A 27,500-nucleotide genomic window follows, 5' to 3' on the forward strand; every position below is an offset into this window, starting at 1 on the left:
ATTTTTGCTTGATTGACCAGAGAGGAACACTAATGTCATGTTCATGTCATATCGATTGGCACATTGATACCATCCAAGTCATAATTATAATGGGGAAACTTTGATTTTGGTGAAAGCAATATATCTGACTTTGTGCTAAATAATGGGGAAGTACAACATGTGGATACCTCATGTCAGCCAAAGTCCATCGTTCAAGGTAAAACAACATAAATTTAATGGATATAGTGTTAGAGTGTTAACGGACAGTGTTTTTAACCCTCAAAAAATCAATTTTGTAATCATCCAACTATTTTGAGTTTTCTGAGGATGTGAACACTTTCAAGTTGTGAATCTTGAACTCTTGAATCTTTTGCACTGATCACATATAGATGGTAGGCATGATCAAAACGAGTATGACCGGCCTACTCATGATGTTCTACAGATGTCAGGTTCCAGAGTTGGGTAGAAAAGCCTTTAAATACACTCATCTTTCTCCAGGAACAATGTGCAGTAGGACTCGATTTTTTTCAGAACTGATTACTGTTGGTGATTTTAAGTTAATTCTATAAACATCTGGAAAATAGCACTCTTGGTCAGTGTGCTTGCTTCCATATTTATTGCTTTTATTATGAGTTTCTCTCAACTCTCAACTAGATATTATCTGTTTTGTAGTATGTGACAGCTGCTTAGCCTGTTTATGTTGTTTGTATTTATTTTTGTAACGTTTTAATACTGCCCCCTTGGCCAGGCCTCTCTTGAAAACAAGATATTGATCTCAAAGATGCTTTTTCCAGGTTAAATAAAGCAAAGAAAGAAAATGGAGAATATGATTATATAAAATATATTATATATAATATATGTATTGGTTGAAAGTATGGTTGATATTAAAGGAACTGTCTTCTTACTGCACACCCAACTGGTGTCTTCAGTTATCCAGGGTGATTAGACTTAAGCTATGGTCACCAAACTGCATATACTACAAATCTTTCCACAGCAGACGTTTTGACTTGTCATTGAAGCAAAAGCACAGGTGTTACTATTAACATTAATGATAGCTCAGTTCTATTTGCTGTTTTTAATTGACATCAGTATGTCAGAGTCCTTCCAGAGGTCCCTCAACAATTATGACTTATAGAAAATAATAAAGGAAAAATTTAAATGCGGAGTAATGCTTGCATTGTTTTTTTTTTGGTTTTTTTTGTGGTCCAGCCATCAGTTGGTGTAATGTGATTGAGCAGCCACTAGATGTCACTGCCAATGGCTACAAGCATGGGGTCACAAAAAAGGCCCTCGGCACAGCTAAAGCCAGGTGGAGCCAACACACCAAAACACACTCATCATACACTGTTATTATATATAAGAATTCACTGTTTAATGCATTTTATCATTATAAACTATTCATTTTAGACAAAATTTTCAGTGATATTTCTGCATGTTTGTATTTCTTCAGGTCTCTCCTGTGTAAATTGGAGCTTTTCCGCTCCTTCCTGTCTCTGGTATCAGCCACCGACCCATCAGTACTTCCTAACTCTCTCAGGTAACAAACAAAAGGCTCTTTAATAATCTCACTGCAGTTTGAAACATCCTCAAACAAAATCTGAACAACCCAAAAAACTAATAAAAGTCTCCAAATGATGATATGGCTTTCACCAGTTTGTCCTTTTCCGTAACTTTCATCCCATCTTCTGCTGAAGCATGTCGAATTGACACTGAGGCAAAATACCAATATCAATAAGTAAATGTTTTTTGTAGGGATGCACAGATTTGACTTTTTCAGTCCTGATACCGATACTGATACCTGGGCTTTGGGTATCGACTAATACCGAGTACCAATCCAATACCAGCGTTTATTTAATAAGCTGTATACCTCACTGTGTGGAAGAGACTGGGATCTTATGTGTAAGGCAACATCAGTCTTGACTTAAACATTGCTATCCTAAATGTGGAAAACAAAATGTAACAAATACATGTACATAAATTTACTGAATTGATATTTATTAAAAAATAAATTACCATGCCCCAGCAACTTGGGGCGGAAAAGTCCTTTTCAATGACTGTCAGGGAATCCTCATCCAGAATCAACGTTTTTTTTGTTTGGTTGAACTCATGTTCTTTGGCATGATTCTTCTGGAGGTGCTTATTTAAGTTAGTTGTGTAATAACTTGTAGTGCTACTCCATCCCTCGTACACTGGCTCTGCAGATATTGCAAGGAGATATCACTATCAGATTGGTGCTTCCCTAGTTTTATCACAGTAACACTGACATTTTCCCTCAAGCAGAACCCATAGTCTCAGCTCTGGCTTTAATGAATGGCTTTGAGGCTTCTCTCAAGTCACAGTACAATCTGAATAAAAGTTATTGCTTCTTTATTTCATAATGTACATCAAGGCCAGTGTATCAGTACTGGTTTTGCTGTGTGTGACCTTCTTGCACTTTGTTTAAAACTCATGTAATGAATCAGGTATTTCTTTCCAAATGGTATAGAGTGTCACATAGCTTGCTGAGGTTACACAACACATTGTGTCTGCGTGTTTGCATATAGTATATGTTTGCTATGGCTTTCTCTGTGTGTGCCTTTGTGCGTGACATTTGGTGCTCACATTTCATCTGTTAGTCTCCATCTGTGCATCTGGGGTTGTCCTTGTTTACAGGCTTGGTGTTTTGTGTGTGTGTGTGTGTGCTGATGGATGAGAATCCTCTCCAAAGGGAGAACAGTGGTCGCTCTGTTCGTCAGAATTGCAGCAGATAACCTGATTGCAGCCCAGTCCGACCTGGCCCACACATGAAACAACAGAACACATACACTCATACACACAAATACACCCAGCTCCAGCATACAATGACAAACTTTTCTGCAACAACAACGGTATGTCTGGTGAGGAGAGAGAACTGAGGTATCAGGGAGCGTCATTTGTCTGCCTTTTACAGAGTTTTCTGTCTGATGACCTCTCTGAAACTCACACTCTGAAACTGAAAAAGCTAAATGAAATTCAACCATCATTGATGTTTACTTTTTTTAAATTTACATGAGTGCTTTTCCCATTGTGACATGAAAAAATGTTTTTTCACAAAAGAGGCCTATTGAAAATAAACTGCTTATTCTGTGACTGAGAAACCTGGTTAGTTTACCACAGTATGCTGTGATAGTTTACTTGTGTTTGACACAGATGACTGTGGCTTGTAAATTTTCTACTGTTTTTATGATGATTTTGGCACATTTTTGAGGGGATTTTAAATTTATTAGATTTTTCTTCGCAGGGTAAAATAACAAAAATAAAGCACTGTAGATTTTGCAGTTAACAAGCAAAAATAAACTCAGAAAACAAAACTATAATGAAATAAACAAAGTGTACACAAATTGGATGTTGTTATTGGTATTGTTACCAGCCATGACAGCAGAGCTGGTATTGTTTTCACCTTGGCAAAATTTGGTCCTGGAGACTCCTACTGTAGACGGAACTACCTCAGAGGTGGTTTTGAGTATTTTTACAGGTGCCCGGGCCAATGGCCCCCACTGAACACCCCTGGCCCATATTCATTTTAAGTCTTGGATAACTGTATCCCAGTTTCAGTCATTCCCGTCTACTGTAAGACATTATAGACCATCTTGCTATGGGATCATACCAACCGTGATGCGTCATGGCTGGTGTAATCTCATCGCGAGATGGTCTCTAGTTTTATTTTATTTTATATGTTATTGTCAGATAATCCCATGAAAAGACCAACCAATAATATGTTAGTCTGTCTCTCAATACTTTCTGACTTCCCTACATTGTTTGTGGAACTCAACTCCAAGCCCACTGCTTCCTACTGAAGACGTAAATCTTTGAAAACAGTTTAAAAATATAGTTTGATTTTTTTTTTAATTTTTTTTTTAGGCTCTGTAATTTGGTAAAACGGCTCATTGATTTGTTTTTAACAGTTTTTGGAGAACAGTGGAGCTCTATGGCACAGAGGAATAATAATATCGGGCTTTGGATACACACACAATACTTGCTAGTAGGATCAGTTAATTGTTAGTTTTATTCTTTTTATGGGTTTGTTGACACTGAGAAAAATACAGAATATCACCAGACGTATTCTTTACAAAAAATATCTACATCAAGGTATTACAATATAGTAACCGTAATAAAAATAAAATATAATTAATTACATTAAATAAAGAAACAACCAACCAAAAGCAACTAACCAAAAGGGTTGTTAAATTAAAACTCATACAAAAATAAAAATGTTTTACAAAAGGCTAAACTGGGCAGGGAAACTGCCACAATTTCAAATGAAGCCACTTTTGGGATCAAGTTACCCTATGATGGCATAAAAACTGACTTTCATAGTTGTACAAGCACTCTGTTGTCTAGCATAATGACCATCTGTATCCATTCAAAGAGCACTGATGGAATTTGATCTTTTAGAGTGGAAGGATATTCAAAAACAAATACACGTGGGAAAAAAGGGATCTAACTTTTATGCTTAACCTTATGCAATTCAGAGGAAGTCCAATGTACTCTATTGATAATTCTGAGTTCTATTAACCTTGTATATAACACATGACATACAATATGTTTTGAGTTAATATTTTAACTAGTTCATTGATTATAGCAGGGAGATTAATTTAAATGAGGAGATAAATTGATGAAACTGTCTGATTTATCTCCTCCCTTCCCCCCTTCCTTTCCTATTCAGGTGGAAAAGGGCTATTCTGCACATTTTCTTTTCCCCTTCTGCTACGCTCTCCCCCCCTCTTGACAATATCAGTGGTTGCTCAGAGATTTGTATCTTTATCCCAGACTATCAGTCTAAGAAACCTAAGGTATCTTATTCCTCTGAACCTTACTGTATGATATGTAGTGTTTTTTCCTTTCTGGGCGCTATAAGTCTTCAGCACTAGGGTAGAAAGTTTTAAGGTCGGAGACAGGCACAGTTCTTATGTCCTGACCTGTATCCTCCAAAAAAAACTTGGTAGTTTAGGCTTCAGGAGCTGTCGTAATTGTTCCTTTTCTCCATTTTGTAAATGAGACTTGTTATCTGTCATTTGGGTGTTTGCTTTTTTTTCATGCTCCATATTCTGGGGAAGCTGGGCATGACCTGGCTGGGATGGATAAGTAACCAAGGGGTTACACTCGAAACTATATACTCCGTTAGCCACATTGACTATCATTCTGACGATAAATGATTCTCACGATAAATGAAACTGAGGCCTAGAACCATACCATAGCTTATAGGTAGAGTGGACACTTTTCCTTGAAGATCCACAGAAAGGTTTCCTCATCCCATTGGAGTGGCTGCCTCACCATTAGCCAGATACAAGGGGTATTCTGCCGATGGCTGGAGGTCAGCTTTTGACCCCTTTAATTCCAACTAGAGTTACTTATTTATGAGAGCGGAACTAGCTCCCATGTCAACTATGGCTTTTCCATGCCATGTACCTATGGAAACTGGTACAAGGAGTTCTTGGGGACTAGAGGAGATACTAATTGGATTGCATGTAGTCTTGAATTTTGACTCACTTTATGTTTCTTGCACTCGTTGGGACATCGGCCCGACGGGTTTTTTAGATTTCATAATTGACATAGAACCATTGCCAGGAAGCCCTTTTGGTTTTGGACCTCGTGGAGAGGGCTTGGGCAACTGTTTGTAATGTTGGCAGGAACAAGGAGGCGGGTTTCCTTTACATCTCTGGCGCAAAACAGAGGTTCTGGTTTTGTCAGCAGGTTGACCTGGGATGGTATTTTTGGGAAAGATGTTGTGTCTGATTACATTCAAGCTGCTGTTCATGGCCTTTTCTGATTGGTGACCAAGGCGCACTAAATTTTCAACAGTGTCAGCTCGGCCCCTGAGCTGACTGACAAGATGAGTTTTATTTCCAGACATGAATTCTTCTGTTTAAGGTTTTGTAACTGTTCTTTAATCTCTGCCTTATTTTTCCAATGTTTGTAGTCAATTTCGGTATCTGTTATCTGTGTTACTTACTTCAGTTATTCTTGATAACTTGGAGACACTTTCTTGAGTATCTGTGTGAAAACATTTGAGCTATTGAATTGCGCATTTGAATTTCAACTTGCAGTTGTTTCACCATAAAGCAGATCTCTGCATAGGGGAGGTTTCAGAATTTTCAGTTCCTCTTCCACAATCATTTTGATTCCCTTCACTATCTTATCCATTTCCATTTCCATATGTTCTTTATGGGATATAATCTTTGTAATATTTTTACAAATATATATAATATATTTGATCTACAAGATCTTTTAGTTGTTCATTTGAGGAATTTTGCCTGCCTTTCGAATGTAAATGTAATGTAACACAGTAAGTGTGAGCAATAATTGGGTTCTTACCCCTGTTTTGTGTATCTATTCAGGAGATCGGAGCTGCATACCTACTGGGACTACAAGCAGGCATCACAGTCGTACCAGCAGGCTTGGCAGCAGCTTCACAGCCAGGCATTCCCTCTGTGGCCACGCAGCGAGAGAAATCTCCTGCTATTCCACTGAAATTCACTCTCCTGAAACCTCTGCAGCTGAAATGTTCCATCAAGGTCAATGAAGACCTGGATTTGCTGTAGCAGGAACTGGGAGATCACACTCAAAATAACTACTCTTCTACAAGTATTGTTTTCCTAGAATATTACTGTTGTCGTGGTTGAAAAGCCTGTGAAATTCACATTTCAAACAAAGGATCATAATGGCAGACACACTGGTCCATAGGAAATATACTGAATCATCTTCATCATGTGACACTTTTAATAAACTAAATTTGACTGGTCTAATTCCAAAAGTGTTCATTTCCTAACCCCTGTTGGGTCAGCTGGTCAGCAAAGTTTGAGGTCTAGATAAATATTGTTTGGCTATATTTGAGTCTCCATACCCAGGATATCACTGCTTACAACCGCAGGACACCCTGCACTGTCATGCTGTTCAAGGAGGTTGATGACCGTACTACGGTGTCCTCAGATGATGGTTTTATTTCCACAATGTGTGTAATAAGTTGTGACTGCAGCTGCCTGGTGTTCGTGCTCTGAAAAAACAGTGGAAAATAAGCTTCCTCTTACAGTCTAAGCATTCTGGTTATATGGACTGAAGACACATTTACCACAGTAGTGATAGTACATATGTCTGTATTTAGCCTGTGATGACCTGTAAACCTGATGAGGTGATTGTGTTCCAGTGCATGTTAGAGCAGACTCCAGTCCTTTGGGAAACTTACTCACTCATAAAGACAAAGAATAAGTTGAACCTGCATATTTCTGCCCAACAGTTAAGTCCTTCATTGAAAACCAGACACCAAATTAATGTAGGGACTGAGGATCAGTTGTGTTATTGCTTTAGCTTGGCAGATTCAACTCGACCCAGCTTGGCTAATATTCAGCAGCACATTGCAGGTTATGATCCGGATGCCTTACATTGTGTATTTAATGCCATTAGCATTCCTCAGATATTTAGAGGTCTTGTTTTTAGAGTTGCTTAAGTGTACTTTGTAAGCATTCATTAGTACAAATACTCGATGGATGTAAAATAACTTTAGAATCTATTAATTTGAATGTTTTTCATGCTACAGAAGATGACAACAAACCTTTTTGTGTTCAAAGGGGCTCTCAAAGGATTTACACATCGAGATCAGTTTATTCATACTCAGCTTGTAAAAATAGATGTACAATATAATATCTTCTGTGGCTCAAGAGGGAGCATTCAAAACTCTAAACAAGACCCTACAGTCTACAATCACGCTAGCAGCCCTAATATTTTACTTGTTGCATTATGTACATCGATTTTTTTCTTGCTTGCAGTCTTCTTCACTGCCACTGCCACATGTTGCTAGATTTGCGCATCACAGGACACCAACTGTTGATCAGCGGAATAGGGCAAAACGATAGACAAAAGTGTATATTGCGTTAATTATATATGTGTCCTTGTGCATGTGCATGATTTATAAAAAAACTGCTCTACAGTGGTACTAGTGGTCAGAAACTGCACAGGGTACCTTATATTTTATGCAAGTATGAAGTTTAAGTGTACGACATAAATTATATTCTTAATGAGACAGACACCTTACAATTCATTTTACATTCACTTTTATTGGTCAGGTCTTCCAGCTTCCTTACCTTTCTCCAATATCTAAAATTCCGTTATGTCTTTAAGATACAACAATCATACAACACTGGTGGAATAAAATAATCCTCAATATGATTGCATTCCATCAATATATTACACATCTACATTCCATGTTCAAAAGCCTCAATCAGCTTTGTGGTGCACAAATATGAATACTTTGATGGGTCAAGTAAAGTGTGGAAAGACACCAAATGTCTTCTTCTGATTCAGCACCAAAAACTACAGCTGCAGCCAAAATGTCAGCTTCAGAGTCATTTGAGTGAAGAGGGATAACAATTCAGTGGTTCATAATAATTCTTCTGATGTTATTATCATGTACCTGTTTGTAATGTGCTGATGGCACACAGTGTTTTAGCAGTTGCCCTAGAGGCAAACTGAATTTGAACTTGGATCAGTTCCATAAGCTGGACAAACGTTGAACAAGAGGTGAGGCAATGCAGCTGTCTCCATGTTTGTATTCTCAGTGGAGTGTAAATAGTTGTTTTGGTGAGTGGCAAGTCTTAAAGAAGAAATCCCTTCTTAGATTATCTTCCAGCGCTATGTATTGAATTTTTGTATGACCTGCATCCTCTACTTCTGCTGGCGGATGCCATTTCTTACATTTTCCAGAATGCCTTTTAAACCATACCCTCGAAAGCTTGTTAGCCACCCGGTTCATGATAATTATGGTGTGGCCCAAGGTTTACACAAAACACAGCATAACTTATAACTTAGATCAAATTATCTTCTAAAGCCAATATCAGTACCTGTCATTTGTATTTGACCAAATTAATGGGAAATAGAAAACTACTCAACAACAAAATAGTTTCAAAGTTGAAAGGTATCATACAAAAATGCTGTTTGTCAAGTGTATAAAGCTGAAAACAGAGCACTGATATATTATTAAACAACTTATAACATTTTTTGAAATGGAGTAATTTTAGAATTCATTTGAAGTTGTTGTCCACCTGCTGAATGTAAGTTCAATATTCACTTTAGATATAGCTCTGTCTTCACCTACTACTGATAAAAATATCTGAATCTTTATCAGATAAATGCTCCACTGTGTTCACCAGCTAGTCACCAACTGTCTTGTCTGTCTGCTGTTTGGTGCTGGGAAGGCAATGTACAGTTGGTTAATTAGAGCTTTTGACTGATAACCGCTGCCTGCCATGTCTGGAAACAAGTTTAATGCGATTGAAATGCAATTGTGGTCCAGCAAACCAAAACAATGAGCTGAAACAGGCCTAAAATCTCCAGAGAGCTGAGGAGGACTTCAGAGTTTTTCCCTTTAACATCCACTAACCTCTTCTAAAACATCAGCAGTCAGGTCAGAATTAAGATCTACAAAAGGCAGCTTCAACAAAGTTTTGAAAGCAGTCATTTTGACTTGTCATAGCAGGGAACGTACAGATGTAATTAAAAACATTAACAATCACTCCATTCCACCACACCGTGTAACCTAGAAATGGAATACAGCCATTATTGATATCATTAGTTACACCTGTGTTTAACAAGTCAACACGTCTACACTGAAAAAGGACAAAAAACTAGACAACTTCACAGAGATTGCTGAGAGGATCTCTGAGGAACATAGGAGACGACTAACTGATGTAGACGTGGATGATGCAGGTTGAGTGAGAAAGTGTAACACTTCATCAGTGAGTACCTCCTGGACAGATTGATATTATAAAAGGAACTGACTAAGTCCTTTGCTTTTACATGGTTGTATTTTCAGATTGTTACCTAGTGAAGACAACGTAAAAAGATCAGAGTTCAACACAATAAACTTCAAGGAAAGTGTTGGGAGTTCTTTAGAAGTTCACTGAGGTTCATGATTTGCTGTTGGCTTCATGAGTCTGCATCCTGGGGATGCTGACATCTTTTCTGCCTAAATAATTTGCACATATTTAACAGCCAGACTGGAAAGCCACAGTAACATCCCAGGGACTGGTGCTTGTCCCTGGCCATGAGCGGGACACACTGTACACTGGCTTCCTCCTGACCAGCTAACAGTCATCCATCCTCATTCACCACCTCAATAGCTTGAGCTGCCTTCTTCCACATGCTTATAGTTGTTCTCATTGTCTACTGGAGTGGCGAGTGTACCTGTAGAATTAAATTACATACTAAATTTTTTATACATGATATTAAGCGCCATAAAAATACATTCATAATTTGATTGATGATTCTGATTCACATGAATAGAGGGTTTCTCTCTCACTTCAGCTGATGTCAAATATCTTTGACAACAAAACTGGACTGAAAAAAACTAAAGCATATGTGTGAATATTGAAAATTAGTTGTTGTTTTTTTAAGTCTAATTCTGGTGTTGATACTGAACTAATGATAACTGACGTGCCTATAATGTGTGGTAATTCTTATTCTTATTTTATGGCAGTGTTAAAGATATTTCTCTCCACAACTGACCTTTAAACAGTAATCATGACAAAAAGACCAACCATTAAATTCAAACATTTCTTGACACTAACAATCATCTGAGCCTGTCAAAAAAATCTGAACAAGTTTGTTTATTGTAGCATTTTGGTGTAATTAATTTTCACCATAAATGTGTATTTTTAGTATCAAAAGTTATCCATAAATGACTGTGCCAAGTGTGTGGGTGCATTACTTGTGTAACACATGTAAAGGTCAATATCTGAAACATTGTGCTCCAGCATATGTCGGGCACTATTGTGTCAGTGTATGTGTTTGTGTGTGGGAGAGAGAGACTGGTATTCAGCTAAGTATTATCCACGTGTTGCATAACAGGCCTTGTAACCAAAGGTATTTTCTCCGCTGTAGGCCACGTACAGAAAGCCATCCTCGTCCTTCTCCTTGTCATAGAGTTGGCCCATAGTCAGACTGCAACACACAGCAGAAGACTCACATTAGATCACACACAGAGTCGAGTAGAATTGATTATATTTACATCTCCAATATGGGACAAAGCCTCCAATTATGGCTTATCTACAGCAGTCCCTAAAGTCAACACACATTCAACAGTAAACACGTAAACATTTGGCAAAATGCAGTCCAATTCAAGAAATGCTGCAGACACAAAAATAGGCCAAAACAAGCCATAGAAAAGGCATAGCCCTCCCAAAATGAGTCTTTGCAATATCAAACACTCACTTCCTGTAGGCTTGAAAGAGTTTTTCAAAAATTTGCAGTATCCTCTTTTACTGAAGAACACTACAGACATATAATAAAGAATTGTTCATGTAATTTCTAATTCTCGAGTCTATCTAAGCATCACCCATTTTGCTTACAGGTTAAAAACCTACCAATTCATCAGCATGACCGACATTATCACTTATCTCAAATATTCAGTATTGGCAACAGTGTAAATATCAGGAGATGAGTTCCAAAAAATTGCAGCACAGAAATATCTTTTCTTGTAACATTACAAGTGAAACATGTTTACAAATACGAACAATAATGTATAAATCTAACCTCTGTCTTGTCTGTAAAAGTATGTAAACTAAGCAGCTAAACAGGGCTGTTAGCATGAAATAAGAGTCTGATCTTACATATTTAATTACACTGCAATACAAGAACAATGCTGTTTCTTTGGATCATCTGTTGGTGAGGATGCTGAATTTTGTCTGGGAACGGTTAGCTTTAGCCTTGTCTTTTGGCACCATATGATGTATGTAGACATTAATCACATATTTAAGATCTCCTCAGAAATTAAGAAACATAAAAATGTTAGCTGGAGACATGTTTTCATCCAACTCATGGAGCTGAACTAATGTTAGCTTAATTAGCTAGCTAGCAAGAGTTCGCCAACAGTCTCATTTCAGCCAACAAAATTGTCCTTGTCGGGCTAGAAATGAGAGGCCCAGCTTTTGTTTACGTCTTTCTGAAATCAAGGACCCACACATAATAAACAAAATGACTATGAATTACTATGATTACTACTATTGACAGTAAATCTGTCACCATAAACTGTGTATATACCATATGCTATGTGCAAAAAAGAAAATGTGATAGTCATAGTAAACAAGCGGGATGGGGCTTCAAAAACAATAAATTATTTAATAATTAAATTAAAGGGATGTTTATATATATATATATATATAATATATAATTGCGAAATGGAAGATGTTTGGAACCACCATGACTCAAAAATTGAACTCTTTCGGCAGAACTTCAAACACTATGTCTGTCGAACACCAGGCACTTCTCAACACCTGCTTCTCAGTGGCAGGGACAGGAGCGGGTCAGAATTGAGGGAAGGATGAATGCAGCCAAGTCCAGAGAGGTCCTTTAAGAAAACCTGCTCCAGAGTGCATTTGACCTGAGACTGCGGTGACAGTTCATTTTTCTGCGTGACAATGACCCGAAACATACAGCCAAGACAACGCTGGAGTGGCTTCGGGACAAGTCTCTGACCTCACCGAGCACCACAAAGGGGTAAGAGGGGGTTTTGACCCCTTACTTTTATTTTCTGCCCCCCCAGTTTAAGTTTTATGTACCCTATAGAAAAATAGCAAAAACAACAAAAATATTGGCCAAGACAGGCCTACAAGTGTCATAGAGACATAGAGAGTTTCAGTCAACGAGAGGGGGGGGCTACATGGCATGAGCGTAAAGACAGTAAAAACGATTTGACCCTGTTGGCTATTATTTTGTTGATTTTAGCAGACATCTCTCAGTGGTTAGATTCGTTCATAAATTGTATTATTTTGCATCTTGTAAACCTAATCTATATCTAGTAAAAACGTGAACGTATTGCCACCAGCAGGATGAAATAAAAAAATGCAGAAATAGGCATAGCAGGATGATAACCTACTATATCACCATATAAAATGATTTGGCCCCTCTGCCTTTTTAACTGCCCAATCAGTCACCTTCTCCTGGCACCTGGCCTGTCTCTGACTGTCCTTGAATGGAACAATTGTCCTTCTTTGGACGTGTTTTTTTGTGTGTTGGTATTAAGTACATTTCTGCAGGATTTTTATGTATATATTGTTTTATGGAATAGACGCAAACCAAACCATACAAGTAGTGATGTCAGCTTGAATTAATGGAGATTACAATGGATTCCAGTAAACATTCATGCATGTCTCTTTGATTTTGGCCCTGTCAAAAACAGATCCAGCAGGTCCAACACACATCTTGGTGAACTTTAGCACTTGTGGTGTTTCAGCCCGTTTTGTTTAGTTTTCCTCCCACTATGCATTTTTTTTTTACCTTTTTGCATTTATTTTTGTATGTACATATGTTTTTATTTACTGTGTTTCTGGCTTGCATTTTTTGTCTTAAATTTAAGTATTCATAATGAATTTGATCATTAACTTTGTGTGTTTTGTAGTTTGTGAATAGGAGTTGATGTGAAGTCCAAACTTTTCATAAAACAGATTAATATAAGATAGATACATAGACCTTTTTGATAGAAGGCATTTTGACACGTCACAGTAGGAAAAGCACAGGTGTAAATAATAAAAATGAATGGCTGAACTTCTATCACACTGTTATGGCTTATGCCGCGGTCACACCACACAGTGACATTTACTTGTCCATGTGAAATAGGTGGGGGCTGGAAAGCCTGGTGATGAAGTCACTACTTGCAGGTTAAGTACTGAACTGCTGAGGCTTGCAAGCCAACCATTAGCTCAGTCACAATGGCACCAGGAGTGTCTCTTGATTTTCTCTCCACTGTTCTGTTCACTTTTCTCTGCATTTTGTTCACCATTACACACCATTCCATTCAAGAAAAAGTTACTGAAGAGGGAAAATAAAGCTTTCGTTGCCTCAGCACAGGAACTAACAGGCCAAGAAGTTCACACAGGACCGTTATTTACCATCGACTCCTTAACTTAAACCACTCTTTGGAACTGTTTTTTCTCCAACAGTAGAGATTAAATAAAAGTGAATGGTGAAACACAGCTAATAAGTTACAATAACTTCCTCCATTTTGGGCTCTCTGTCCCCTCAAAGCTCAGTTCTGTTAATATAGCTTGCTATCGGTAAATGGTACAAATTGGTATGTCAAAGTACATCAAAGTTGAATTCTATGCGGAACATTCGCTTGGATTACTTTGGCCTCCTTGAGTGCATCCTCTGATCACAGCGATTCCATTGGAATGAACTGTTTCCACTGAGAAATTTTGCCGTATTAAATCCTGGTGTGTCCAGGCCTTTACTAGAATAGAGTGGAGCCACTGTTAATGTTATTAATAACACCTGTGCTTTTCATACTATAACAAGTCAAAATCTCTGCTGTGAAAAAGCCCTCTTCCAAAATCTTCTTTTATATCAGTCCATGTTCCATTTTTGAGGGTATTTCACATTTTATGTTGACTGAGTAAACTTTTTTGGAACAGAGCCTCAGCTTTGAAGTGCATTTGCCTCAACATGTGCACTTTCAGCAGAGATGGCTCACACTCAATGCAAAATTTTCTTGCTGTTTTATCAGAGTCAGATAAGACTACATTTCGAATGTGTTAGACACACTAACAGTCTTCTGTTATCATCAAACAGAGATGCAGTAAATCCTTACAATAAGGAGGTGGTGGCTATAGTATTTCTTTTCCACTCTCTTCATTCAGACTCTTCTGTTGACTCATCTGTGAGGATTATCCATGACCTGACAATCTTTGTATCCTACTCCACCACAACAGGGCTTCTAATAACATACCTTTTAGGGGAATGTGAGGTCAAGTAGCTCAGTGGTTACAGCATGACTTTTCATTTTTGGCAGCATGAACTAAAAGGCCACAAAATATATGGGCCATTCAATCAAATAGGTGCAAACTGCCATCCCACAACCAATAAACAAATTTAACAAGCATTGAAATATGCAAATGTTTACCGAGATCCTTCTGTAATCTATTGAAACCCAAAATAAAATCTGAGATAGCGGTAAGCTTAATATATATAAAATCATAATTTATAGGGTAATTTCAATTGGGAGGTGGCTGTCCCAAACCCTAACCATTAAATTTTCAATTTTTCCCATTGTTTTTAAAAAGATATTTTTGATTATTTTTAAAGTGAAGTTCTAAAAATACATTTATTCTATTTATTAGTTTATTTTAATCATGAAGCTTTATGTAAAAAATGTTGTCTCACATTGTCATGTCACTACCGAAACCGTGTAAGTTTTAGTGCATGGGCTGAGACTAATTTTAGTTACACCCCTACATTTTTGATCAGGAAGTATGCCTGCGTCCCTTTCTCTCATGGCTGCATGATGAGTAGATATGTCCCATCATTTGGAAGTAAATGTGTTCAAAAGTCTGAAAATCAGTGTGTAACTTTAAGGAACGTCACTACCAAACACCTATCTTCTGCAATTAAGCCAACTTTTTGGAGTGTTATTGCAGAAAATGTAGTTTTCATGTGTGTACAACTCATCGAAACTGTGCTAGTTAACCATTTTTTGACCAGCATCTTTGAGATAGGCTAAAACTAATCTAAAAATTGTCACTACCGAAATAGTCACGACCTAGACATGTTGTGAAGTTTCAATTCTGATATTATGGTTTTGGTAGTGAAAAGAGGGAACAATTTATTTCAGGGAAATAAACAAAATTTGAGCACAGTCAAATTAGTATTTGAGGTTAAAACTCTATGTCAGTTCAAATTCTGTTATGTGATATTGTTTGAATACCAGCTGAAATATGACACTTTCTTAAAGGGGCTGTCTGCGAACATGTTGATTGGCTGGAATAGTGCATGGTCCAGTCTGAGCCACTTTTTTTTCCCCATTTACAGAGCCAGTACTGTCTACAAACACCACAGTGTTTTTGAGCGCGCACACAGAACGGTCTTTTTCTTTGTTTTTAAACAGCGATGACATCTTTTGTTGGCAGAGCCAAATTGGTGGTAGAAAGTGACAGTTAGCGGGGTCAGGGCTCAACCGGACGTCTTCTCCCATTGTTTTAATGGTTGCCAGCAGAAGACAGGTTAATTGAGTGAATAAGTGAAAAATGAGGGAACAAAGTCTGGACTTTCTGGATCCATGGATGCCTCCAATGTAAAACATCCTCAGTCACTTCGTTGTTAACCCAATAATATCATATGGTCCCAAGGCTTAGCTAAGTTTGTGCTCAATCATAGTGTAAAGTATATGTGACATCACAGATATAATATTACCGTAGGCCCCATTCATTCATTAAATGCTTGCATAAATGCTGAGTGATGTTATAGCTAAACTTTCAATTTCCTTTGTTTACATGCTACTTCTGCTTACATGTTAATGTTGCTAACGTTGGTAATGGTATTTACCATTATAAACTAGCCTACTGAGAATGCCAGCTTTGTGGTTGCTACTGTTACATATTCATCGATATTAACTATTGATTTTGCATTGATTTTGCCTTTGTGTGTGATGAACTGCAGACTTCATCAGTCCAGTCAGTCCATTTAATGGATTGCAGCCATTAATGTCTGCGTTTAGTTTTAAATGGTATTCTGTAAAAATGAAGGTCATCTTTTTTTGTATTCCTATTCTGACATTTGGTAGAGACCATTTTATTTTAAAATGGAACAATTATGAAAATCCAATGGTAAACATTTAAAATGTCATGATGCTCTGATAAACTTATTGCATGATGTATTACCTAATTTCATAGAGATGTTTTCATGTTGAGTGCTATGTTAGATTTTGAGGCCATAATTAAAATTATATAATTTTGTTTGAAGTGTTTTGTTAATTAAAACTTAATTTTAAATTACTGTAATATAGCTCTGATACTGAGTAAACAGAGCAAACAATAAACAGTGAGGCTGTATTACATGCATTGTTTGCTGTTTCCCTTTGGCTTAGGAAAGCAATCTGAATCTAGTGCGGGAATGGAGAACTCTGCCACTACCGATAAAAACTACTGTTTAAATAAGTATTTAGTGAATGTAATTACATGAAAAAGCTATTGCAGCAAAAATTCTTATCATAAATAGTATCAAAAATGGGTTTTAATTTAATGAAAATCGTAATGATAATAAATTTTAAGATTGGAGATTTTAGATTGGAAAAAAGGAAAAACATCCAAATCACAGTTGGTTGTTGTCAGGTTTTTCCGTTCTGCCTGTGACCACACCCAGCTGTGATTTAACTTGACAATATGTGTCAAGAAAGAATATGTTTTCACCTCCAGCGAGCAGGGCAAGCTAGATTATTGGGTGCAGTTACTCTTTAAGATCTGTAGGTGCACTGAACTAAAACTTACTGCAAGCTAGTTTCTACCAAAGAAGAATTATCACAACAATACAAAGCTCTGGGAAGCAGGTCAGATTCCTCAGATACACTGTATGACTATGCATCACATCAGCATTTCACTAGTTAGAAGCATAAAAAGAAAAATGCTGTTCGTTTTTTTTTCTTTGAAATTGAGAGTGCAGGTGTGGTTTCATCCTCTTTCACAGGGAGATCGATTACTTACACACTAAGAAGTCATATGTTCCTGCTCTCTACAGATGAACAGACACGCACTGCACATAGTAGATACATGAATGAGAAAGCCGGACTTTAGCTTTCACTGTATGCTTTAAGTAGGCGTGGGCCTCACAGTACATGATTTACAAAATCAGTAAATGTGGCTTTTAGCCAGACCAATACTGGATTTTTAAGGCTGATACAAACATTGATATCTCGGAGTTTAGTGCATTCAATAACATTATATCAGCTGGTAGTACTTTTTAAAAACATAAATTCATAACATAAACAAACAATCTTGATTCAGTTCCCTTGAATTAGTTTTTGCAAAAAATGTAACCAAAATACATACCAAGCTAGACATTTTACAGCTTAAACTTGCAAGTCACACCTAGCCCTGTCATGTATAGTCGCAATCCGTCGAGCCACGCTGGCTTGGTGTGTGTGTTTCCACTGCACTGCACAGCAAGGTAAAGTTATTTACCTTATCGCTAATGAAAATCCGCTAACTTAGTGACAAACACATTGCATTTCCTATAACTTCTTCACAATAAAACATACCACCTCTTCGGCAGAGGAAAGCTTTTAGTGTGAAGCAGCCAAGGCAGGAAAGGTTCGGTTTATATATGCAGTAACTTAACAAAGCTCTGAACACGGGTGAAACTAAACTCCAAACGACAGAGATTTGGTAAAAGCTACAAAAGTCCTGAGATTTAAACACGGAGAAACGTTACAAACAGAGATATCTCTCTTGTTTCCAGCACAGTTTAGCTGCTGTGGAGAGAGGAGGACACCAACATAGGTTTGCCGTAGTCGGCTCCGCTACCTAACAGGACAACAGCAACGAGGATCACCAAAGCTTGGCAAGGCGCTGTGGCCAGCCTGTCAAAACTGACAGCAACAATCAAATAGGGGGCACTGTCACAGCTGAAAAATTAATAAAACTTAAATTTTTTGTTTTGTTTTATTACAATTTTGGCCAAATAAATACACATATCGAAACACACAGTACTAATATAAATATTGATTTCTTGGCAACATTTATTTTAATTTCAGTTCAAATTTAACATGCATTTACAGAGGCACACTGAATTTATGTACAGTTTGATCAATGCATTCGACGAGAGGATCACTTAAAACATGAATGCACAACAGAAGTTTATCCAATCCAAAATAAATACTTAATAATCATGGATCAAAATGTCCCAAGCATTCTTAAGTGCACAATTTTTCAAACCTTTTTTGCCGCCATGTTTTAAAATTGCTACAAACAGCTGTTTGTCGTCAATAAATCATTTTAACATTGATTCTGAGAAGTGACCATAATTCCCATAAAAAAATAAGACCTTCAGCAAAAAGCTGCACAGCCTCTAATGGCCTCTACAGAGCATTTTACATTGTGTACTACCTGGGCACTTTGGAGAAGAAAATTGCTTCGTGCTTGCTTTAATGCTTCATAGCCCAAATAATACAGATTGATGATACAACACAGGAAACAATTTTGCCTTCAAGGTTTCACTTTCTTAATGCAGCTTACTTCTGCAATAACAACTGCAGAATGTAGTGTTACTCTCACCTGGATTGGGGGACAGTTTTGTCAACAAAGAGGAAGATGGCTTTCTCTGAAGGAAGCTGGATGCGTTTCCTGATGATCCACATGAACTGGGCCACTGTGATGTCAGAGGGCACCAGGTACTTCCTCTTATCAATGTCCACTATCTGAGAGCCAGAAACCTTCTCCACTATCACCTGGAGCACATACATTAACAGATAAACAGGTTTTTAACACTGTACAGAGATATACTGTATATGGGTTGCAAATTTCAGCACACTCGAATGTCAGTTGTTTTTTGCATTTTACTGCTGTAGTAGAACTTTCACAGCCATCATCGGATGGGACAATACAAGTTTGTCATGCCCAACTGAACCCAGTGAAGTACAGCCAACCCTTGTCAGACTTACAAGTACATCTTTGCAAGTCCTGTCCTTATGAAAGATGTCTAATATTGGTCCTTTTTCAGTAGCATATGTCATCAGTACATGATACAGCAGGAACCTTTTTTGCAAAAATCGTATTTCATGTGGGTTTTTTTGCTGTTCAGACTGGATATGAGCAAAAATGGATTTTTGGGCTGGCAGTTTGAACAAGACCTAAGCGTATTCTCTTCCAACAGAGGGAAAGATTAGATAGTTCATAATTTTGTAAGTCTGTTGTCTGGTGCTGAGCAGTGGGTTTATAAGAGCATTTTGACTGAAAACAGCTGCCTGCTTTGTCAGAAAAACTGGGCTGATGTGAACAAAGACTGAATCAAAACAGTAAAACTGCAAGTTGTAAAAGCAACACAATGATCTTAAAGACAAAAACGCTTCATTCAGTGAGGGACACTGCAGACTCGGGAGATAATTCTCTGTGGGTTTTTCACCATGAGTGACCCCTCTCATATTACAGTTTGTGATTTGATCCATTGGTAATATAAAAATATTGATTTGTGCAGCTTTAAAGCATTGAAAGCAGCACTCAATGATTAGGTTATAATAATTATAAATGTTGTAGTAGCTCTACCTTACGTTTGTTTACGATCCCCTCCAGTATTGAAGCCACTGTCTTGTTTTCTAATAATCCAGTGAGCCTACTCAATAGGAGGACCTTTTATTTGTGTTCACTACTTTGTGTCCTGTTTCTCCCTGCAGCCTTTCCTTTAAACAGGTGCAAAATACAAGAACTAAACTGATACACAAAAAGGCTCTGGGTATGCATTTCCTAGGGCCTGGCAGTTTAAATGTTGTCCAAAACGTCACTCTGTATACAGTATGACCTGATGTTCAGTTTTCATCGCTGCTATATTCCATTCCTGCCAAAGTGAAAAACGTCAAAGACTACATATAGTGTAACATCAGTAACATTTCAACAGTAGCACTGTGGGAAGGACATTTGTTTGGACTTTTACATTAAGGCTGCTGATATCTGATACATTTGGATTTTTATTTACACTGTTATTTTTAATCCCCAAAATGAAAATTGTTTGATGTATCTCCTCAGATTTATATTTTTGACAGCATGAACAAACCTAGATAACAGCATTTGGACCAGGTTCAGACACACAATTCAGGAAGTATTTTTGATGTAAAATAAAATAAAAAAAATAGAATAAAATAATAACTTGGTCCATTTTACAATATTTTCTTATGTACATAAAATGAGCAGATGTGGGCTTCCATTTGGATTGAACATAGCCAAAATTTTCCTTATCAGACTCCAATTCCGATTGCTGATGGAACATACATTAGAAGGTTGAGGCCTATTGTTCTATAACTCAATCTTGCACAGACAACAGAATATTAAATCCATTATTTTGTGATAAACATATAGATATAATGTAGAAACACACAGATGATGAATACTCAACATGTAGAAAATACCTTTGTGAAAAGCTAAGTCAGTTTTTAGCAGTAGCTGGCTGATTAACTTTTCCATTTTGAGTCCCATGAACACTTTAGTGGGCATGTGACTGTACTGGACACAAGACACTTTATTCATCAGCCAATTCTATTCCCTCAACTGCACTATTAGTATCTTTCTGGCTTGACTGCAACAGTGACTACAGCCCTAAAAACCTAAAAGTCTGTGACTGACTGACTGATGGAGTGCTGAAGTTACTCATACCATTCTTCAGCCAGCCGAGTGTTGGATTTTCCCAAACGGCCGTTGCTCTTTCAAAATGAATTGGCGCAAACAGTTTCTAATAAGTCATCTGGGGGTTGTTTACAGGCAAAGTGTTGCCAACTTAGAGCCTTTGTCACTAAGTTTACAGACTTTTCAGACCCCTTTAGCGACTTTTTTCCAAAAAGGGCTTTGCAACAAATCTAGCGACTTTTTGGACACTTTTTGCTTCTTTCTGTAAAAGAGAGATGCCAGTATTGTCCCGTGAGTGAGGGTTCCGTCTTTCCCTGCACAGACACACCTCTTTAAGCATCTCATTCAAATGACCGCTCGGCAGCTGCATAGACGTGAATGAGCTTCTAACTTTATGTGTGAGTGATCATTTTTCAAGTAAATATAGCCAAAATCACAGCACAGCCGTTGTCTTTAACTTATGTTTATGGTGATTTTGTCAGACGACATCACGGTTTTAAAAATCAGGATTTTAGCAGTGCAGAGCAGCAGCATGGAAATGGGTTGGAAGTGATAGGCTGCGTTTCAGTCATTATTTCATATTTGTTCCGTTGTCTGACAACAGAAACATAAAAACATGTAAATAAGAACAGCTTTGTTGGGAATTCAGCTGTATTAAATTACTGTATATGTGAGAACAGAGAGTAGGACAGAAGCACACAGATACAGGTCAGTTGAGCCACATACTAGTTTTTGACCTAGTTTTGTTCTATTATATTATTGAATGCAATTTCCTTGTCTCCTAACTTTATTATAATATGTTTGTTTCATTATAATTAACTTTTAATGTTTATGTTGGTTGATATAGGATTGTTTTTTTTTCAGCTTGTGTATAGTAGATGCTCATGATATATTGTTATTCTAGTTTTTTTTAAAAGCTACGTATCTACATTAGATACGTGTGTTCTTGTAATGTGCTACTGTGACACATCAATTTACCTGTGTGGGATCAGCCAAGTTTCCCGATCTTACCTTATCTTAAATACAAACTTTTGATGCCTTGTTGTAACAAGTAATGTTTAAATGCATTGTCACAACGAGGAAAATATTTTTTTTTTTACTTGAAGCTACTTGGTAGGAAATTAAAAGAATAATATTTGAAACATGTGGGTTAATATGTCATCAGTGGTTAATAAAAGTTTACATCTGACCTGATATATCCACAAGATTATACAACAATACAAGGGGAGCAGGGTTAAAGTGGCTGAGCCAAACCCAAGGGCTAAGTAACCCACAGCACTGCAATAGCTGTAACACTGGGGTGAAATAGTCCATGTCTTTGCTAACACAGGGGGGTTAAAAGGCTAGACAGTGGTCATGACAGCCAAATTTCAAATAAGAAAAGTCAAACAATTTGAGTCATGGAATATCATGGAAATTTCCTAATATGTCACACTTTGTAGTATATAATAAGGTATCTTCAACCTTGTTCCATAGATGTTTTTCAGCTGATAAAGCAGACAGGGGGAACTTTGTAAGTCATGGAGGCATTCAGACCTAGTTATGGAAAGTCTTGGAAAACTGAGATTTTTCATTGGGGTCACAGTTGAAACCCTGGTTCTCTGAACTGTATCTAAATCCTAAACTGTCTATCAAGACTGTCATTACCACTCAGTTATTCTCTTCTTTCCTTCCCATAACTGCAATTCATTCACCCAGTCACTCACTCCTTATCTCTAGACTTTCCATCACTCACTCTATCTATACCCTTAACCCCCATCCCACTGCCAAAAACACCACCCCGCCATCCTCACTCACCGGTACTCTGTCAGGATATTTGTTGCGTATTTTGGCTGACTCCATACATCGGTGCTCTGAAGTAGAGACAGAAAACAAATAGGAAATCAGAGATTAAAGGGATGAATGAGTACTCTTGGGAGCCTCCCCTCATACATTACTGCCAAATACAGCCAAGCCTATTCCAATATAGTGCTTCACATGCAAGATCAAGCATAGCATGAAGGCTGGCAGGAGCCTGAACAGACAGAGGAGTGGATGCTCCGTACAGGATGCAACTACATAGTAATTTCTGTTTAGTTTAAATAATGAATCACATCAACAGGCTTCATTAAGTGATACTGAACATTTTTGTGCTTCTCATTATCAAAGAGGAAGTGTTAGTGTATCTATTGTGGGCAGGACCGGATGCAGCAGGCTGACACTGAAAAGAGGCCAAAGAGACGTTACAAGCTCTGAAACAAATACTAAACTTGACACTTTTCACTTTACTGCTTTATTTATTTCGCATGAAAATCCTGTCTTTTGTTAAAAAATTTATCCCGGACGACGGTACCGAGCATATGTGAAGCAAAAAGCTTAAGTACTACTGAAGGAAATAAAGTGCTTCTTGGTGGATTATTGTATCCGATTTAACTACTGCAGTCTGAAATGTAAAGAAATTTTCCACCAAGGATTTAATATAGGCCTAAATAAGGCAACCTTAAACTGTCAGATGTTTGAATAGATTTCACCTATGAAATGTTTCCATGTACAAGAAAGACACATTTCTGGGCGAAATCAATGACTGACTGTGATGTATGAGCAATGTTAGAGGTGAACCCCATTTTGACAGCGGTCATTTTACCTGCAGGAAGACCATGTTAGCATTTGTTGCTAGTCATGGAAGGTTAGCCGTTATGGATTTACCTCAGTCATTTGCGGGAAGCTGGGACAACATGCATTTCTGCACCTATTCGGCATGACATGGCAAAATCGACGCGGAGATATTAGAACAGAAAGGAGGGTGCATAGCATGACAAGAACAGCCCTTGTTTCATAACAATCCAAACCCCTTTACCGAGGGAATGATCCTCTTTAAACATCCATTTCATCTTTGCTGGATCCCCGCGCTGAGACGTGATGGTAGAGTCGAAAAGCGAGCTTCTAAATCTGCGGATACTGTCGGTGTAATGTCCAAAAATCCAGACAAAAGCGATCCAAACAAAATGTCAACAATATCTCTCAGCCCGAAGCATCCAACTGCCAGTCTAGCTAGGAGGTGACGTCAGTGTCTAACAGAGGTGTGGTGGTGATGAGGCTGCGTTCAGGTGCTCTCGGAAATAATCAGTACATCCATTAATTGACCCCTGATAAACAATGCAGTACGTCCAGGTTATTGTCAGGAAACTGAATTTTGGTGCCGACACGCGAGTTTTCGGATGCAGAATGAAACAACAAACAATGAAACAACATCTACAAGGGATTGCTAAAGGGCATGGCCAGATTAACCTCTTAGGGGACGCCAGGACAAAAAATTTGTTTGTGGGCCTATATTGACCCTCACTGTGCATTGCTGTTTCAATTTCCCCAGGCTCCCAAAAACCATTCATTACTCTTGAGCTGGAATAATTAGTTTATTAATCAATTGACAGAAAATTCAGTATTAACAATTTTGATAATTGATTAATCATTTGAGTCACTTTTTAAGTAAAAATGCCAAAAAATCGGTGGTCCTAGCTTCTCAAATTTGAATTTTTGCTAGTTTTTTGCTGTTTTTTATGACACGAAAACTCAACATCTTTTGGTTTTCGACAACTGGCCAGACAAAATAAGACATTAGAATATTTTAACTTGTACTTTACTGAATAATGATGGCTATTATTCACAATTTTCTGACATTTTATACACTGAAGAATAAATTGATTATTAATAATCAATATTTGTTGATAATGAAAATTGTTTGCTGCAGCGTTACAGTTCGCCTATGATAATATGACCTTGGCCAGGGTTGTTTGCGTGTTACAAAAATTAAAGAAGTTTGATAAAACACAACAAACAACCACAATATAAACTAAAACTGTTTACATTTAAAACTAGATTTTGACACAGGGTCCCTCTGCAAGAGCAGAGCAACAAGACTGAGGACCCTTTCGAGTTGATATTGTACCTTAGCGGTGCAACTTTCTAACAAATTTGCAATTAATCAAATTATATAGACCCAAATGATATGGAGAAAACCTGGGACTATGGGGGCCTCTAGGGGTCTGGGCCCTCTGGGCAGCTGCCCATTTTGCCAAGTTGCTAATCCAACCTTGCTGAAGGGAATGTAAGGTGTATTTTGTGCCACAGTCAAGAATGTATTTGCTAATTGTCACTATATTATTGAGGACGTATTTAAAAGCCTTTTCAAACTACCACAAACCCCACTTTAAACTTGAACCATTAGTATGTAAAGTTATAATTTGATCAAGCAATTAAGTTTTATGGATTTGACATTGTTTTGAAGATAAACTAAGGTTAGTGTACATAAAAGCACATCCATTCTGGCTTAGTGATACATTTGATATGGTGGACCATTACATCTTGCTTAAACGTCTCAAGATGAGAGTAGACATCTCTGATACTGCTCTACTCTGGTTCCAATCATTTTGTTTTGCCATTGGTATTGCTTTATCCTCTACCACCCATCTCAATGATGGTGTGTCACAGGGCTCAGTTTTAGGTCTACCACTGTTTTCTGTTTATATGCTTCCCCTAGGGGACATTAATTACAAATATTATAATCTTTATGCAGATGAAATAAAACTTTGCAATAATACCAGAGGGTTAGGCAAAGGCCAGGTCCAAAAAACAGAAACTAAGTCACACAGAGAGAACAAATAGTAAGAAGAATGATGGAACATTTGTTACTGGGGAAGGGCGCACAGGGACTAAATACACTAGGAGAGGGGAGACAGGTGCAACACATGAGGGCGGGACAGACAATCACAATGGCGGGAAACACATGAGGGCAGGAAGTGAGGATCTGAAACGAGAGAAGAGGGTGAGGACACAAAAAAAACAGGAAATTTAACTACTTATGAGATAAGAAAAACATGACCTAGGAAGCTGAGCTTGCCATGACATCTTGCACCTGTCTGCTGGTGGTTTCAGCCACTTCCATTGCTATGCATTCAAGCTCTTTTAAATTTGCATGAATCCTTTTTGCGTGGCATATTTCAGCTCTCTCCAAAGGTTTTCAATGGGATTTAGGTCAGGACTCATTGCTGGTCAGTTTAAAACAGTCCACCTTTTCAACCATTCTTTTGTGCTGCTGGATGTGTGCTTAGGGTCGCTGTCCTGCTGGGTCATCAGGTCAAACCTAGTTTTCTGACCCTGGGTAACACATTGCGCTCTAAAATGCCTTTGTAATCTTCTGATTTCATCATTCATTTGATACATTCAATGCCTCCAGTAGCAGCATGATAGAAACTCCACTATGTTTTACAGTAGGTAGGCTGTCCTTATCCTTATGGGCTTTATTTCATCGCCTATAAACAAAGTGATGCACTGCATTCCCAAGAACTCTAATTTGGTTTCATCTGACCATTGAACATTATCCCAGAAAGACTGTGGCTTATCTATGAAAAGTTTTTTGCAAACATTAGTCTTGCCTTTTTGAGCATTTCTTTCAATAGTGGTGTCCTCCTTGGCCTTTACCTATGGAGCCCAACTTGGTTTAGGGTGCGACGTACAGTAAGGGCTGAAACCAACATTCCAGATTGCTCCATGTCAACCTGAAGTTCTTTAGATGTCCAGCCTGGTGTTTTTTTGTCTTGAAGCCTTTGGAATTGTTATGTTTTTTGATAATAGCATGTCTGCTGCTCTAAGACAGCTCTCTTGTCTTTTCTAGACTCTCAGAAAACCCCTATACAAATAAAGTTAATCTTATTATGATTGTGATTATTATTATTAGTAGTAGTAGTAGGAGTAGTAGTACTGTAAGACTTAGTCAGACACGTTGGGTATGATGTTGCCCCTGGCAGCCATGTAAGCATGAGACACTAAGTTGAACTGAAACACTGAGCCGTGCACGAGAGACACTGGCAGCTTGATGGTACTTTTTGTCATCTGTATATCAGTGCTTCGCAAACATCTACTCAGACAGCATCCATGTTAGTCTGTTGATGTTTTTACCCAAAGCTTTCTATGAAGTCCATTCTCACCTAGCCCCTGTTTGTGTCTGTCATGTATAACCATTACATTCTGGTAATACATGAGGGGGACAAGCTTGGTATAATTCTTATCTGCCTTTACTGAGTACAAAACAAGTGTGTTTGCATGAAAGCCATGCTGTTTCTGGTTGTTGTTTTGTGTCTCGCCTAGAGCCCATTACTTCTGGTTGCTTATAGGAGTTAAGGTGTTGCTTATTGGCCAAGTGCAACTAAAATAAATAAAATATTTAACAATTTTTTAAAATTGAAAATACTGAATCAGAAATGCCCTGATGTCTCCTGCCAGAAAAACGATAGTAACCTAAACATGGGCAGTGATAAACTGGGTTTTTAGCCAGTTTCTAAATGGGGTGGATTTTTTTCACAAATACCACTGACTGGGTATTGGTTACCTCAATTCCTCGGTCAGCGTCGTCCTTCTGGCAACATTTATTTCAGTATTTCA

General features: G+C 37.8%; 2 protein-coding genes across 5 annotated transcripts in view; one reads left to right on the plus strand and one right to left on the minus strand.

The window, feature by feature from the left end:
• adat1 (adenosine deaminase tRNA specific 1) overlaps positions 1 to 7,336 on the plus strand; it is a 15,115-nt gene extending 7,779 nt beyond the window's left edge. Inside the window, exons 7-9 of the mRNA XM_040132359.1 lie at positions 1,189 to 1,288; positions 1,430 to 1,516; positions 6,336 to 7,336. Coding sequence (XP_039988293.1) covers positions 1,189 to 1,288; positions 1,430 to 1,516; positions 6,336 to 6,468 — 320 coding nt within the window. The 3' untranslated portion in view covers positions 6,469 to 7,336. The remainder of the gene's footprint in view (positions 1 to 1,188; positions 1,289 to 1,429; positions 1,517 to 6,335) is intronic.
• Positions 7,337 to 8,028: 692 nt separating this feature from the next.
• gabarapl2 (GABA(A) receptor-associated protein like 2) overlaps positions 8,029 to 27,500 on the minus strand; it is a 26,361-nt gene continuing 6,889 nt past the window's right edge. The window contains exons 1-5 of one of the 4 annotated variants that reach the window (XM_040132363.1): positions 23,920 to 24,164; positions 22,881 to 22,936; positions 19,026 to 19,198; positions 10,879 to 10,929; positions 8,029 to 10,173 (exon numbers count right to left, since the gene is read on the minus strand). In XM_040132363.1, the coding sequence (XP_039988297.1) occupies positions 10,146 to 10,173; positions 10,879 to 10,929; positions 19,026 to 19,198; positions 22,881 to 22,936; positions 23,920 to 23,953 (342 nt within the window). In that variant the 5' untranslated portion in view covers positions 23,954 to 24,164 and the 3' untranslated portion in view covers positions 8,029 to 10,145. Of the gene's footprint in view, positions 10,930 to 19,025; positions 19,199 to 22,880; positions 22,937 to 23,768; positions 23,819 to 23,919; positions 24,165 to 27,500 lie in introns of those variants that run through there. The other 3 variants (XM_040132362.1, XM_040132365.1, XM_040132364.1) reach the window with 3 other exon arrangements.

Source organism: Xiphias gladius, chromosome 8 (genome assembly GCF_016859285.1).
Source record: "Xiphias gladius isolate SHS-SW01 ecotype Sanya breed wild chromosome 8, ASM1685928v1, whole genome shotgun sequence".
Classification (NCBI taxonomy): Eukaryota; Metazoa; Chordata; class Actinopteri; order Istiophoriformes; family Xiphiidae; genus Xiphias; species Xiphias gladius.